The 14,431-nt window shown below is 36.9% G+C and overlaps 1 protein-coding gene across 1 annotated transcript; it reads left to right on the top strand.

The window, feature by feature from the left end:
- The first annotated feature begins 1,695 nt into the window (after positions 1-1,695).
- LOC143030770 (uncharacterized) lies at positions 1,696-13,337 on the top strand. Its single transcript, XM_076193979.1, has 2 exons — positions 1,696-1,904; positions 10,735-13,337. Exon 2 carries the CDS (start codon positions 11,295-11,297, stop codon positions 12,735-12,737), a length of 1,443 nt encoding a protein of 480 aa, XP_076050094.1. The 5' UTR covers positions 1,696-1,904; positions 10,735-11,294; the 3' UTR covers positions 12,738-13,337.
- The last annotated feature ends 1,094 nt before the right edge of the window (positions 13,338-14,431 follow it).

The following is a 14,431-nucleotide window of genomic DNA, read 5'->3' as shown; positions in this document are numbered from 1 at the left end:
GAGCCCGTGATGAACTGGACAGCGGCATTCTGAACCTTCTGATGCTCGTAGTTATTGGTGGCACATGTCAGCTGGCTTAGTCCCGGGGACTGGCACAGAATCGGTCTGACGAGGGCTAGGTACAATCGACGTTTGGTTCTCAGTGTTGCAGTTTTGAAGCGTCTGAGCTTACCCAGCACAGCCCTAGCCTTCGCTCCCTGCTTGCGGAAGTGTGGGGTCCAGGTAAGGCCATTATCAAGTGTGCTACCCAGCACACGGGTATGGTCCTTCGCTGGGATGTTTGTGTTGTTTATTTTAAGAGGAGTGTTTGTGATTGTTCTGTTGGTTCGTTTGCAGCGGAAGTGTACAGCATTGCATTTCGACGCGTTGGTCTTAATGCGCCACTGTTGCTCCCACGCGTGTGCCCCGTCTAGGATGTTTTGCATTACGTGTAACGCTCCCTGCAGCGTTTTGTGTCTGCTTATGTGGTTAGTGTCGTCCGCATACGAAAGAGTTAGAGCCTGGTTGCGAGGATAAGCCGGCTCTGGCAGGTCATTCGTATATAGATTGTACAGAGTGGGGGCAAGGACTGACCCTTGTGGTACTCCAGCCTTCGGCACAAAAGGTTGGGACAGACAGCCCCGCCACTTTATTCTAATTGACCTGTCGTCCAGGTAGTTGCAGAGCAACCTTGTGAACGGCAGGGCAAAGTCGAAGTTGTGGTACAATTTGTACTTAAGGCCTTCGTGCCAGACAGTATCGAATGCCTTCTCCACATCCTTACAAACCAAAATGGCCTTACCAGGGCGACCGTCTGGCGGTCTTTGAACCCATTGAGTGATTATGGATATTACGTCTTCTGCACCGCGCCCCGGCCGAAAACCAAACTGGCAGTACTATTCTGCCCTGACTGGCCGCCGCTGCCCTATTTAAGGGTCGCTCGCGGCTCAGCGTAGTTGGCAAGAGAGGTCGCTAGCCGCTCGAGAACCATTTGCTGGCTCCTGATTGGCCAGCTCATATTCACCTCTTGCCAACTATGGGAAGTGTGTGACCGCCTGTGGCTGCGTCACTACACTAGTAATGATAATAATAATAATAATAACAATAATAATAATAATAATAATAATAATAATAATAATAATAATAGTAATAATAATAATAATAATAATAATAATGATAATTATAATAATAATAATAATAATAATAATAATAACAATAATAATAATAATAATAATAATGATGATGATGATAATAATAATAATAATAATAATAATAATAATAATAATAATAATAATAATAATAATAATAATAATAATAATAATAATAATAATAATAATAATAATAATAATAATAATAATGATAATAATATATAAGTTTATTTGGCAATAAATACATCAAATACAGATAAAGGAAAACACATAGTTCGAAATTATACTTACAATTACTGAAGATAACACAAAAAAGCATGTAAGCCTATTTCCATTGTGGTCATCATATCAATCCCAGCCTTCAACCCCGAGTCTCCTGCCCACACCTCCAAAGCCACGACTCCAGGAAATGGATATCCCTAATCGCCCGGTAGCAGAAGCCCTCTTTTATACACAACTATATTTTCATTTTCTTACAGACATTCTTCCCCTCCCACAAAAACCGATCCCACGCGAGCGGCTGTTCTTACCTAGCTAGTCCACTACACGGACAACATTTGTAGGAGGGGACCAGAACAGTCATGAGTAATACCAATCAGTACACATAATACACATAAACATTATCATCGGTTTGTGAATAATACAAAATGTTCGTAACATATAGGATTGAGACTAAAATTTGAGCACCATCATATTAAAGGAACATTGTATTATGCATCAGGAACTACAGAAGAGTACTAAAAGGTACCAAAACAGTATGAGTGAGTACCAGATCAGGTAAGTGGTCATTGCAAGGATAGTAATATATTTCAAAATATCAGGTAACAAAGCTTCGTCGTTGTTGTATTGAATTCTTTGTGTGACATCAACCAGAATAAAACAGCATAAGTCTTAAGTAAGACTAAAAAATTAACTTTTAAATGTCAAGAGGCATATTTCCTCCGAGTCAAGGGATCTTTGATTGTTTACCGTACGAACAGCCACGAACGGCCAATTGTTGATCCAGATATTGACTGGGAGGAGACTGTTTATCTTAACCCAATTATTCACCAGTTTGATTACACACTTACTTTGGCAGCTAGTAGTTGTTCTAATCCCCCCCCCATAAAAAAAATGCAGGTCCTCAAATGGCATTCGTAGGTCAGAACAGACTTTGAGTTTGATACGTTGTTTATATTTCTAGTCTGTCAGAGAGTACGAGATTATTAAATTTTTCTACCCGTCAACGGACAATTTCACTTAATTATGAGTGTCCTTTTTCTGGTCAAGTGTTAGGCCTGGTTCAGAGTAATTCCAGGACAGCAGATATTCAATTACCAATCCAACTGATACCTAACCTAACTAAACCCTCTACTCCAGTAGGGGTCCAGCTTTTTTAGGTAAAATTGTAGAAGTGGACACCTACATGATATAGTAATGGAAAATTAAACAATAGTTTTGTAAATTATATATTAATGTAATATACATTATTATTACCAATCCAAAGAATATAAGTTTTAGAGATATGCAGCATCCCTAAACACAGATTCTAAATTGTAATTCCTGCAGTAATCTAGAGTAGTTGCATACCTTAAGTAAAAATCTGCCTTGTTTGATTATCTGTTGGCCCCTTGTATAAACATGAACCCTGTCATCATGCAGCAGTGGTCTATATGTCCAGATCACTTCCAAATTGTGTAGGCTCTGTTTTGTGTCCTCTGTGTCCTCCCCTCAATTGACCTTGACCGGATGTGTCCACAAAGACTTCCCTCAAAATTAAGTTTAGTCTCCTAATTTGCCCAGAATTAATCAAGTCTCCTTTCAAATTGTACTACAGTAGAATCCTGATTTAATGAGTCCCTTTCATTAGCTCGAGTTAATGAACATAATTCCATTCAACCAAGCATATTCCATTATTTGCAGTCATAATGAAAGTAGGCTGAAAAATTATTCAGCACATGAATCCACCTTTCATTATTCACCTGATTTGGATGGCAATTATAAATGCCGGTCAGTTTTTCTTGTATTTTCTTTATATTTCTGGCTGTGAGTTCTTCATTCTTTATCTAACATTTCACATTTTGTGAGCTTATTGTAGATATTTTTTTAGCCCATTCCATCCATTTACCAATGCTACAAAACAAATATTTTCTGATGTTTGATTGTGAGCATTCCTTATTTATATATGTATTTTTTTATCTTACCAATCACCCTATCATCTGATTCATTTAACCGATATGCTTTTTAAATGATTTTTTCCCTTAGTTTCCCTTGGAGTGACACCAGTATGGGTCTGGATTTTCCAGTTGCACTTGACCAATTTGTGTCAAATGTTCCAATTCTCCTTACTGCAGTAATATCAACATTGTGGAAGTTTTGGCCCAGGACGTAAACCCACTCTGAGAATTGGCACAAGAGATAAAACACCAATTCCTGAAGTGGGTTTATGTCCCAGGTGAATATGCAGATAAACAATGAATCTGTCACATGATCCAATAATATGCTGGTTACTGCTAGGAAAAGGAAACAAAATTTGCAAGGGCTTCTCTGTAATTCATATATTCAGGGGAGATACAGAAGTGGTATAAAATCAGTTGCACCACTTTTGTGTCTTGCCTGAAGATGTGAATTACATGAAAGTGCATGGGACTTTTGTATTTCTTTGTCTTTAGATACAGTGTGTGTGTGTATATAAACATATATAATATATATATATATACATATATATGTATATATATATATACATATATATGTATATTATATCATATATATATATATATATACATATATATATACACACATACATATATATATATATATATATATATATATATATATATATATATATATGTATATATATATACAAACACACACACACAAATTTGACATACAAACAAAGATTGGATAACTCACATCTATTACTACTGGAACAGAGAAGAGAAAGAGGTGGTTTGCTGTTTACAGAATTATGAAAACTATGGAAGATCTTGATAGAGATGACTTATTGAAATGGGACAGAAGAGAAACAAGAGGACATGAGAAGAAGCTAAAGAAGGACAGTTACAGAAGAGATTTGAAAAAGAATAGCTTCCTACACAGAGTGATTGATGTCTGGAACAAACTAAATGAGGAAACAGTGAGTGCCAAAACTATACAAAATTTTAAGAACAAACTGGATGCGGAGAGATACAAGAATGGGTCACTACGAGCATAGCTCTCTTCCCATAAAATACTAGGTAAATACACACACACACACACACACACACACACAAACAGAGTGAAGAAAAAAAACAACAAAGGAATCTACGAAGAGAGGATTGGAAGTGAGTATAGTTGAGAGCCCAAGAGGTGTGATACCCAAGCACCACAGCATTTTGGATACTCCAAAGAGAAACACAAGGTGGGAAAACAATGTATTTTCAGGTTTTCAAAGAAATGCAAACAAAATAGGAAGAAGTTTTGATATATATAGAGAAAGTAGGTATAGCAATGCACTAAGAAATCGCAAATTAAGTGAACTAATGGAAGAAATCATACACTTGAAATATAACTACCGGGCTGTTGAAAAGGAACTGATTACACTACAAAAAAGCAATGAGCAAACTATCACAGAAATGAGTGACCTATAGAGTGAAATAGAAAGTCTTAAGAGAGAAAACGAAATACTGAAAAATGAGGATAAAAATAAAAATGACAAACTAAAAAAGGAGGTAAATGAACAGTTGCAAGTAGTGACTGGTAAAGTAGCAGAATCAATTATAGAAAGAGACCTCATTGAAATAAAGAATCAATGGAAGAAAGAACAGGAAAATGAAGAAATATCATTTAGAAAAATATTAAAAGAGCAGATGGAAGAAAATACAAAAGAAACAGTTATAAAAGTAATCGTAGAGAAGGAAAATTTGGTGAGAGACAGTTGACAAAGGCAAGTGCATTGCAGTCCATGGCATACAGGACAAGCATGATATGTATAGATACCAAAAAGAATAGGAGGAGAAGGAACTAGTCAAAGAAATTCTGAAAGAAATACAGGATGAAGATCAAAATCTCGTTAAAGAAATCTACGAGATTCACAGGATAGGCAAATACTCAAAAGAAAAACACCGAAGACCTCTAAAAATAAAACTAAGAACACAAATGATGGCAAAGGAAGTATTATCAAAAGCGGTCAAACTGGCAAATAGCGAGAAATTCAAAAATATAAGAATACAAAAGGAAATGAGTGATGAGGAAAAAGAGAAGACAAAGTGCTCAGAATTGAAGCAAGTGATAGAAATGAAAAGAGAACAGAGACGGAAAAAACGAGTTTTTTTTTTTTAGAGTGCTGGATTTGAGACTGAAAAAATGGAATATAAAAAATGGAAACCTAAACAGAAAAAGAAAAGAAAATACGAAAATAAAAGTGGCATACACAAACATCGATGGTATGATCTCTGGAATCAAAGAACTGAATGACTATCTAGAAACAGAAAAACCTGACATCATGGGCATAGTAGAGACAAAACTGAAAGGACCGCTATTAACAAGCATAGTGAAACATGGTTTATATAACCACTGGGCAAAAAACAGAACTGATAAGCTAGGAGGTGTCATGATATTGACCAAAAAAGGTTTAAATGTAACGAAGATAGTCGAAGGTTAGAAGTAATTATGACTGAAATTGCTAACAAAAAGATGAAAAGCAGAAAATTTGTAGTAGTGTATGTACCACGAAAACCCATGCGTGGCCAGATAGTGAACATTCCAAAATATTGGAAGAACCAATAAAGGTACTAAACGAATCACTGAAAGAGAGTGGAAACATAGTAATCAAGGGCGATTTTAATGCAAAAGACATAATTTGGGAAGAAATGACAGTCAAGGGGGGAGATGAACTCTGGAGCAACATGCTACTAGATATGACCATCGAATACACTCTAACACAATGGGTTAAGGAGAATATTAGATATAGAAACAATGAGGAACCATCAAAACTAGACCTAGCATTAACCTCTGAACCAGATATTGTGAACAGAATGGAATATAAAACACCAATTGGAAAAAGCGATCATATACTAATAGAGTTTGGATTAAAAGAACAGAACAACATAGAAATGACAAACATAGTGAAGGAATATTTATGTACAACAAAACTTTGTAGAACAAAGGAAATTTTCCAAAATGCAAATTGGGATAGGTTCTCTAAAAAAAGGAAACAACTATGGATGACAAATGGAACATGTTTAAAGAAAATTATAAAGAGGGAGTTAACAAATATGTACCAAAAAAGAAACAAAAAGAAATTTATATAAAATGTTGGTTCAACAAAGATGTAGTGAGGCTAAAGCCAGGAGAGATAAAGCATGGAAAAAATGGGGGAAAGAAAGACAGGAAAACATCCAAATGGCAAACATAAGAAAAACTTAGAAATGAATATGTAAACATACGCAGGAAAGAAAAAAGCGAATATGAAAGGGATGTCATAGACAAATGTAAGGATCAACCAAAACTCTTTTACAGATGTGTAAACGACAAACTAAAGGATAAGCATGATATAGTAAAATTGCGTGAAAGAGATAAAGAGTACATAGACGACACAGAGATGGCAGAAGTTATGATCAGACACTTCAGGTTTGTTTTTACAATTGAAAGCTCACAACCCCGGGAGGACAAACAACTAGAAAGTTCACCCATGATGAAGAAAATGAAAATGACACAGAGGGAAACAAGAGACCAAATTTAAAGCCTAGGTGTCAGAAAGTCGCACGGACCAGATGAAATTGCAAATTGGATATTGTAAGAGTGTATAGATGAACTGACATATAAACTACACAAGATAATAGACTTCTCATTTTAAAAGAGGGAAAGGTACCGCAAGATTGCAAAGATACAAACATAGTACCAATATACAAAGGAGGAAACAGAGAAGATCCTACAAACTTTAGACTGGTGTCCCTCACAAGCACAGTAGCAAAAATATGCAAAAAGGTTATCAGGAACAGATGGACCAAACACTGGGAAGAAAATAAAATAATAAACCCCAAACAATTTGGTTTTAGAAGTGGAAGATTGTGCACCACAAATCTAATCTGCTTTTACTCGAGACTAATTGAGATAATACAAGAAAGAGATGGATGGGCAGACTGCGCCTTCCTGGATCTACAGAAAGCTTTTGGCAAGGTACCTCACAAAAATTAATAAGTAAAATTGAAAAAATAGGAGGAATTCAAGGTAAACTATTGGAATGGGTGAAGGACTTCTTAACTGGGAGAAAAATGAGAGTGGTACTTAGAGACAAAAGTCCAAAATGAGAAGATGTAAAAAGTGGCATCCCACAAGGCTCTGTTTTGGCTCCTTTAATGTTTGCCATATACATAAATGATATGGAAAAAGGAGTAAATTGTTACATAATTTTTTTTGCCGATGATGCCAAATTACTCAAGAGAATGAAAACAGAAGAAGATTGCAGATTGCTACAAGACCTGGATAAAGTATGGTAATGGAGCCAGAAATATGAGATGAACATCAACATCAAGAAATGTAGCATAATGGAATTTGGCAGAGGCAAAAACAGAGTTTCGGAAAGATATACGTTTGGAAACAGAGAAGTAAAGAAAGTAAACTCAGAGAGGGACCTATGAGTAATCATCTCAAGTGACTTGACACCTGACAAACATGTAAATACACTGTTTGGAGAGACTTACAACTTATTAAGATCAATGAAAGGGGCCTTCGACTACATGGATGAACAGATGGTTAAGAAAATAATTACTAAATTGATAAGACCAAAACTAGAATATGCTATATCAATGTGGGCACCAAGCACAAAGAAATTAGAAAGAATCCAAAGAGCGGCAACAAAGATGGCACCCACACTATCAAATTTGACATATGAACGAAGATTGGAGAAATTACAGCTGTCAACATTGGAGCAGAGAGGGGAAAGAGGCGACCTGTTGACTATCTTCAGAATTATGAAAGGGATGGAAGTTCTCGATAGAAATGACCTATTGAAATGGGACAAGAGGACACGATAAAAGGCTACAGAAGAGACCTGAAAAAGAACAGTTTCCCGCACAGAGCAATCGATGTCTGGAACAAACTAAACAGTGAATGCCAGAACTATACACGAGTTCAAGAATAAATTGGATGTTGAGAGATACGAAAGCAGGTCACAACTAGCATAGCTCCCGTTCCGTAAAATACAACTAGGTAAATACACATACACACACACACACACACACACACACATATATATATATATATATATATATATATATATATATATATACAAACATATATTTACCTAGTTGTATCTTACGGGAAAGGGAACGATGCTCATGGTGTCCTCTGTATCTCACAGTATCTAAATTGTTCTTAAATTTGTGTATGGTTTTTACAAACACTATCATTTCATCCAGTTTGTTCCATACATCCACCACATTGTGGGGAAACCTGTTCTTTTTCAGGCCTCTTCTATAACTGTCTTTTTTGAGTTTCTTTCCATGTCCTGTCATATTTCTTGTATCCCATTTTAGTAAGTCTTCTCTCTCTGACTTCCATACCTCTCATGATTCTATAGATGGTCAACAAGTCTCCTCTTTCTCTTCTTTGTTCCAGGTTCGGTAACTCTAGTATTGACAGTCTCTCTTCGTATGACAATTCTGAAAGTGTGGGGGCCATCTTTGTAGGTGCTCTTTGGATTCTTTCAATTTTCCTTATATTGTTTTTAGTACTGGTGTGACCAGTATTTTCTACACCATTTCTTTGTCCAAGTAAGTAAATGCCACTTTTGTTTACCTCACCAAGTTGTAGGTTTCTCTGACAATTTTGTTTATCTGTTTGTCAGGTGACATGTCCTTTGTGATGATTACTCCCAGGTCTTTTTTAAAAACCACTTTCTTTAAATTCTTTTCACCAATTTTATATTTTCCTGATATCCTGTTTTTACTTTTTCCAAATTCCATTATACTACATTTCTTGATGTTGAAGTCCACTTCCCACTTCTGAATCCATTCCCAAAATTTGTTTAGATCTCTCTGCAGTGACTCAATCTATTTCAGTGCTCACTTTTCTCAAAAATTTTGCATCATCAATAAAGAAGTTCATGTAACTGTCCACACCCTTGTCCATGTCATTCACACAATAGCAATCATTATTGGAACCAGTACCAATCACTGTGGAACTCCACTAATCATCTCTTCCCAAGTAGAACCTTTTACCTCTGAGCACTATTATTTTTCTTCCATGCAGGAAGTTCTCCATCCATTCCATTAGTTTACCTTGTACCCCTCCAATGTTTTTCAGTTTTGTATGTGGCACTTTATCAAAATCTTTTTGTAGATCTAGGAAAGCATATTCAGCCCATCTGTCCCTTTGCTGTATTATATCTAATAGTCTTCAGTATGAGCAGATCAGATTTGTGGCGCGTGATCTTTCCTGTATGAATCCAAAATGTCACAGGTTTAGTACATTATTCTCTTCTAGATGTTTTGCCCACATATTTTTGATAATTTTTTCACAAATTTTGGCTGCAGTACTTGTAAGGGAAATCAGTCTGTAATATGATGGGTCTTCCTTGTTACCTCCTTTATGTATTGGTATGATGTTAGCCTTTTTCCAGTCTTCTGGTATTTTTCCTTCCTGAAGCAAACAACCTATTATATTGTATATTTTGCCTACCAATTCTTCTTTACACTCCTTTAGTATCCAGTTTGTAATTTTATCTGGGCTGTGTGATTTTCTGACATCAAGGCTAGTTATTTGATTCCTTATTCCAGGTTGTGTTGCTATTATTTCCCCCATAGGAATGTGTTGAGGTATGGCTGTTGTATTTCTTTGGCTTTATCTGTATTATAGTGTGTGGATGTAATTATTTCATCTGTTTAGGAAGAGATTTGTATTTCTGAGGTGTGGGGTGTGGGTATGTCATGCATGTATAGATTAAAGGTGGGGTAGTCTGTCCCTAAAATTTCTGGTGTGCAATGATTGACCATTATTTGACATATAGTCATTTCTACCTGCCAAATAAGATGTCATGATACCCACACAGGTATTCTACTGGATGTGACAAGAAAAAATATGTAAAGCACCTCTACAATATCTCAGGTCAATATTATTGATTATGTTTTGCTTAAATAATAACAGGTACACCACTTATCAGTGTATCTTAAACGATGTGACTTGCATCACTTTATAAGTCAGATGAATGAGATGAACTGAATAAATCTTTGTAGAGTAGTTCATATTGAGAGTCAGGTCTTGTAAGCCCAAATGTGGAATTTTATTGAGTTAAAACAAAATATGCCTTTTTGGCCAGCTGGGCCATTCCCCATCACATCTCATGACACGAGGAAAAAGCTACAACAAAATTTGAGTCATTCTGATCGTAATGGAGTGAGTATGCATGTAGATTTTGGATGAATTTCAGTACATTTCTAAAAAAGTACAAGTAGAATGCAATATATCATAGCACCCTGTTAGTGTTTCTACACATGTTGGTGATGGCAAGTACAAAGAATCTGTTTAGGTATGAAGGGACTTGAGTATGAAATGTTTTGTGTACAAAACATCCACAATCTGATTACAGTGTATTACACAATTTCAAAGAGTTACATGTCAGTCTTATAATTACATTTTTTTTTTCCAGGATGAGGATAACTATCACCATTTCTTTGGAAGAGCTATCTGTAGATTTCATATATATATGATGAAATCGATCCAGTATGATATCTGCAGCACAGGTATGTCACGAGTCATCTTAGATATTGTATGATGACCCACACAAAAGAGAATAACCAGTGTGACCTGTATAATTCTACTTTCTCACAAAAGGGTGATCTCAAATGGCACAAAAGTCACCTAAAAACATGTGGTGACCCACTCAGGAGAAAGTCAATCCACTGTGAGCTGTGAGATTCTGCTTTCCCAAAAAAAGATGGTATTGCAAAGCATATGAAAACCCAAACAGGAGAAACGCCTTTCCAGTGTGACGTGTGTAATTATGCTTTCTCACAAAGAGGTAATCTCACACAACATATGAAGACCCACACAGGAGAGAAGTCTATCCAATGTGAGCAGTGCAATGGAGCTTTCTCATGAAAGAATAACCTCAAATTTCATATAGTGACCCACATTTGAGAGAAGCCATTCCAATATAGCCTGTGCAATAAAGCTTTGTCACAAAAGAATCAGCTGGAAGATCAGACAATGATCCACATAGGAGAGAAGCCTTTCCAATGTGATGTTTGTGATTCTACTTTCTCACAAAAGGATTCTCTCACAAATCATATAAGGACCCACACAGGGGAGAAGCCTTTCCAGTGTGACCTTTGTGATTCTGCTTTCTCCCGAAAGGGTCATTTAACACAGCATATAAGGACCCACACAGGAGAGAAGCCTTTTCAGTGCGACCTGTGCAATTCTGGTTTCTCATGTAAGAGTGCTCTTACAAGGCATATAAGGACCCACACAGGAGAGAAGCCTTTCCAGTGTGACCTGTGCGATTCTGCTTTTTCAGAAAAGGGTCATCTCAGAAATCATATAAGGACCCACACAGGAGAGAAGCCTTTCCAGTGTGACCTTTGTGATTCTGCTTTCTCAATAAAGGGTTCTCTCACACAGCATGCAAGGACCCACACAAGAGAAAAGCCTTTTCATTGTGACCTGTGCAATTCTGGTTTCTCATATAAAAGTGATCTTACAAGGCATATGAGGACCCACACTGGAGAGAAGTCTTTCCAGTGTAATTTGTGTGACTCTACTTTCAAACAAAAGCGTTCTCTTACAAATCATATAAGGACCCACACAGGGGAGAAGCCTTTCCAGTGTGACCTTTGTGATTCTGCTTTCTTACATAAGATTTCTCTCACACAGCATATGAGGACCCACACAGGGGAGAAGCCTTTCCAGTGTAACCTTTGTGATTCTGCTTTCTCACGAAAGGGTCATTTAACACAGCATATAAGGATCCACACAGGAGAGAAGCCTTTTCAGTGCGACCTGTGCAATTCTCGTTTCTCACGTAAGATAATTCTTACAAAGCATATAAGGACCCACACTGGAGAGAAGCCTTTCCAGTGTAACTTGTGCAATTCTACTTTCTCACAAAAGGGTAATTTAACACAGCATATAAGGACCCACACAGGAGAGAAGCCTTTCCAGTGTGACATATGTGATTCCACTTTCTCACAAAAGAGTTCTCTCGCACAGCATATGAGGACCCACACAGGAGAGAAGCCTTTTCAGTGTGACCTGTGCAATTCTGGTTTCTCAAAGAAAAATGATCTTACAAGGCACATAAGGACCCACACTGGGGAGAAGCCCTTCCAGTGTGACCTGTGTCATTATGCTTTCTCAGAAAAGGGTTCTCTCACAAAACATATGAGTACCCACACAGGAGAGAAACCTTTCCAATGTGGTCTGTGTGATTTTGCTGTCTCACTAAAGAGTTCTCTCACAAGGCATATCAGGACCCACACAGGAGAGAAGCCTTTCCAGTGTAACCTGTGTGATTCTGCTTTCTCAGAAAAGGGTTCTCTCACAAAACATATGAGGACCCACACAGGAGAGAATCCTTTTCAGTGTGACCTGTGTGATTCTGGTTTCTTACGTAAGAGTTCTCTTACTAGGCATATAAGGACCCACACTTGATAAAAGCCATTCCTATGTGAACAGTTTGATGCAACTTCCTCACAAAAGAATTGCCTCAAATATCACATGATGACCCACACAGGAGAGTAGCCTTTCCAGTGTGACCTGAGCAATTCAGGTTTCTAACAAACGAGGTCTCTCAAATGTCACATGGTTACTAAAACTGTTGAGAAGCCATTCCATTGTGACCTGTGTAGTGAAAAGTGTTCCCTCTAAGTTTTATGCACATGTGTGTGCACACATGTTTTACAACTAATACACAAAGGGAAAAATGTGCACACGCAAGGCTTTTAAGATGAAATTGAATTGTTCTAGATAAACTTTATGATTTTATAATGATGAATTCAAAATAAAAGAAAGATGTGATCTTGAGAATCTGTCAGTGACCTTTAAAATGTAAGTGTACAATTTCATAATGTCACATGTGGGTTTAAGATGGTTTGTATTGTGTTTAACGGTTATTTATCACCAGCACTTAATCATTCAAATTAATTAAATCAAGAAGAATGTTTACAATTTCACTCCCTCAAATTAAATACTCTTAATGGCCTGAATAACAGCATGAGCAAAAAAGATGATGATGAAAATATGGCTACTAAAAGAGCTTTGCATAGGTAGAAATTCCAATCAGCACAACACTGAAACAAAGCAAAGATTAGAAGTTAAAAATTATGATAAGGGGAAAGGGAGGTGTTGGAAAGGCCCATCCTGACTTACTAGTTGACTTTAATTGAAAGGTAAGCAAAGGAAAACAAAAGAACATGTCAAATTCAAAGGAGGCAAATGGTGTGGTGCAAAAAAACAAACTATGCCCATTCACAGGATAGGTTCTCAGAGGATGGTCAGTGTTTGATATCTCCTGTATTTCACATTATGATTTCTCATTTGGTAGTGAACATGTTAATGCCCTTTGTCTTGAATATCATAATTGTTTTGGCTGATACTACAGAAATGATTAGTCAGTTTAATGATTTCAAATATTCTGTGCAGAAAAAAATCAAACCCAAAATGATATGAGATTTTACACAAATGGTGGTATTTGCTCCTCAGAATGAACAGTTATGTGACTTGGCAATGTTGATGGATATTGGACGAACCTTCCTTGTGTCTCATGCAGACTATGAGCGAGGTTTTACCCAAATGAATAAAATAAAGAACAAACTTAGAACCAATTAGGGGAATGTCATTTGGATATGCTTATGAGAATGAAAAGCTACCAATTGTATGGGAATTCAATCACTTTAGATAATGTGTACAAAGAGTCGGTGAATGCCAAAGACAGAAGAGAGAAGAAATAAGGGGAAGCTAGAACTAATGCTGATAATTGGTAATGGGCTCTTTTATTATGTATATATTTATTTGCAAATTTAGACATTTTAAATAAAGGTAGTCAGTCATCAGTGTTATCTTTTTTACTTCATTTCATTCTACTAATCAAATAGATATATACCAAGAGCTTTTTCCTCCTTATAAGGGAGGTAGGTAAGTCAGAGGCACATACCTATTCCCACCCATTTCACTCCGCCTTTTCCAACCATCCCATCTCAGCTCTTCATGGATGATGGGTCATCCCTGCATCCTGCCAACTGCCCCCCTGGGTCAAACGCAATGCAGCAAGACACAGTGTATCCACAGCAAGGCCGTTTCACTTAATTGGTGAACCCCCCTCTCCATCCCCTCAAGCAGGAAAGGAG

Source organism: Oratosquilla oratoria, chromosome 12 (genome assembly GCF_046742065.1).
Source record: "Oratosquilla oratoria isolate Oo_2021 chromosome 12, ASM4674206v1, whole genome shotgun sequence".
Classification (NCBI taxonomy): Eukaryota; Metazoa; Arthropoda; class Malacostraca; order Stomatopoda; family Squillidae; genus Oratosquilla; species Oratosquilla oratoria.
The sequence above is the reverse complement of the archived record's forward strand: the minus strand, read 5'-3'. Positions and strand labels throughout refer to the sequence as shown.

Excerpts from the sequence above, each read along its gene's own strand:
- LOC143030770 (XM_076193979.1), top strand. The coding sequence starts at position 11,295 with ATGATCCACATAGGAGAGAAGCCTTTCCAATGTGATGTTTGTGATTCT.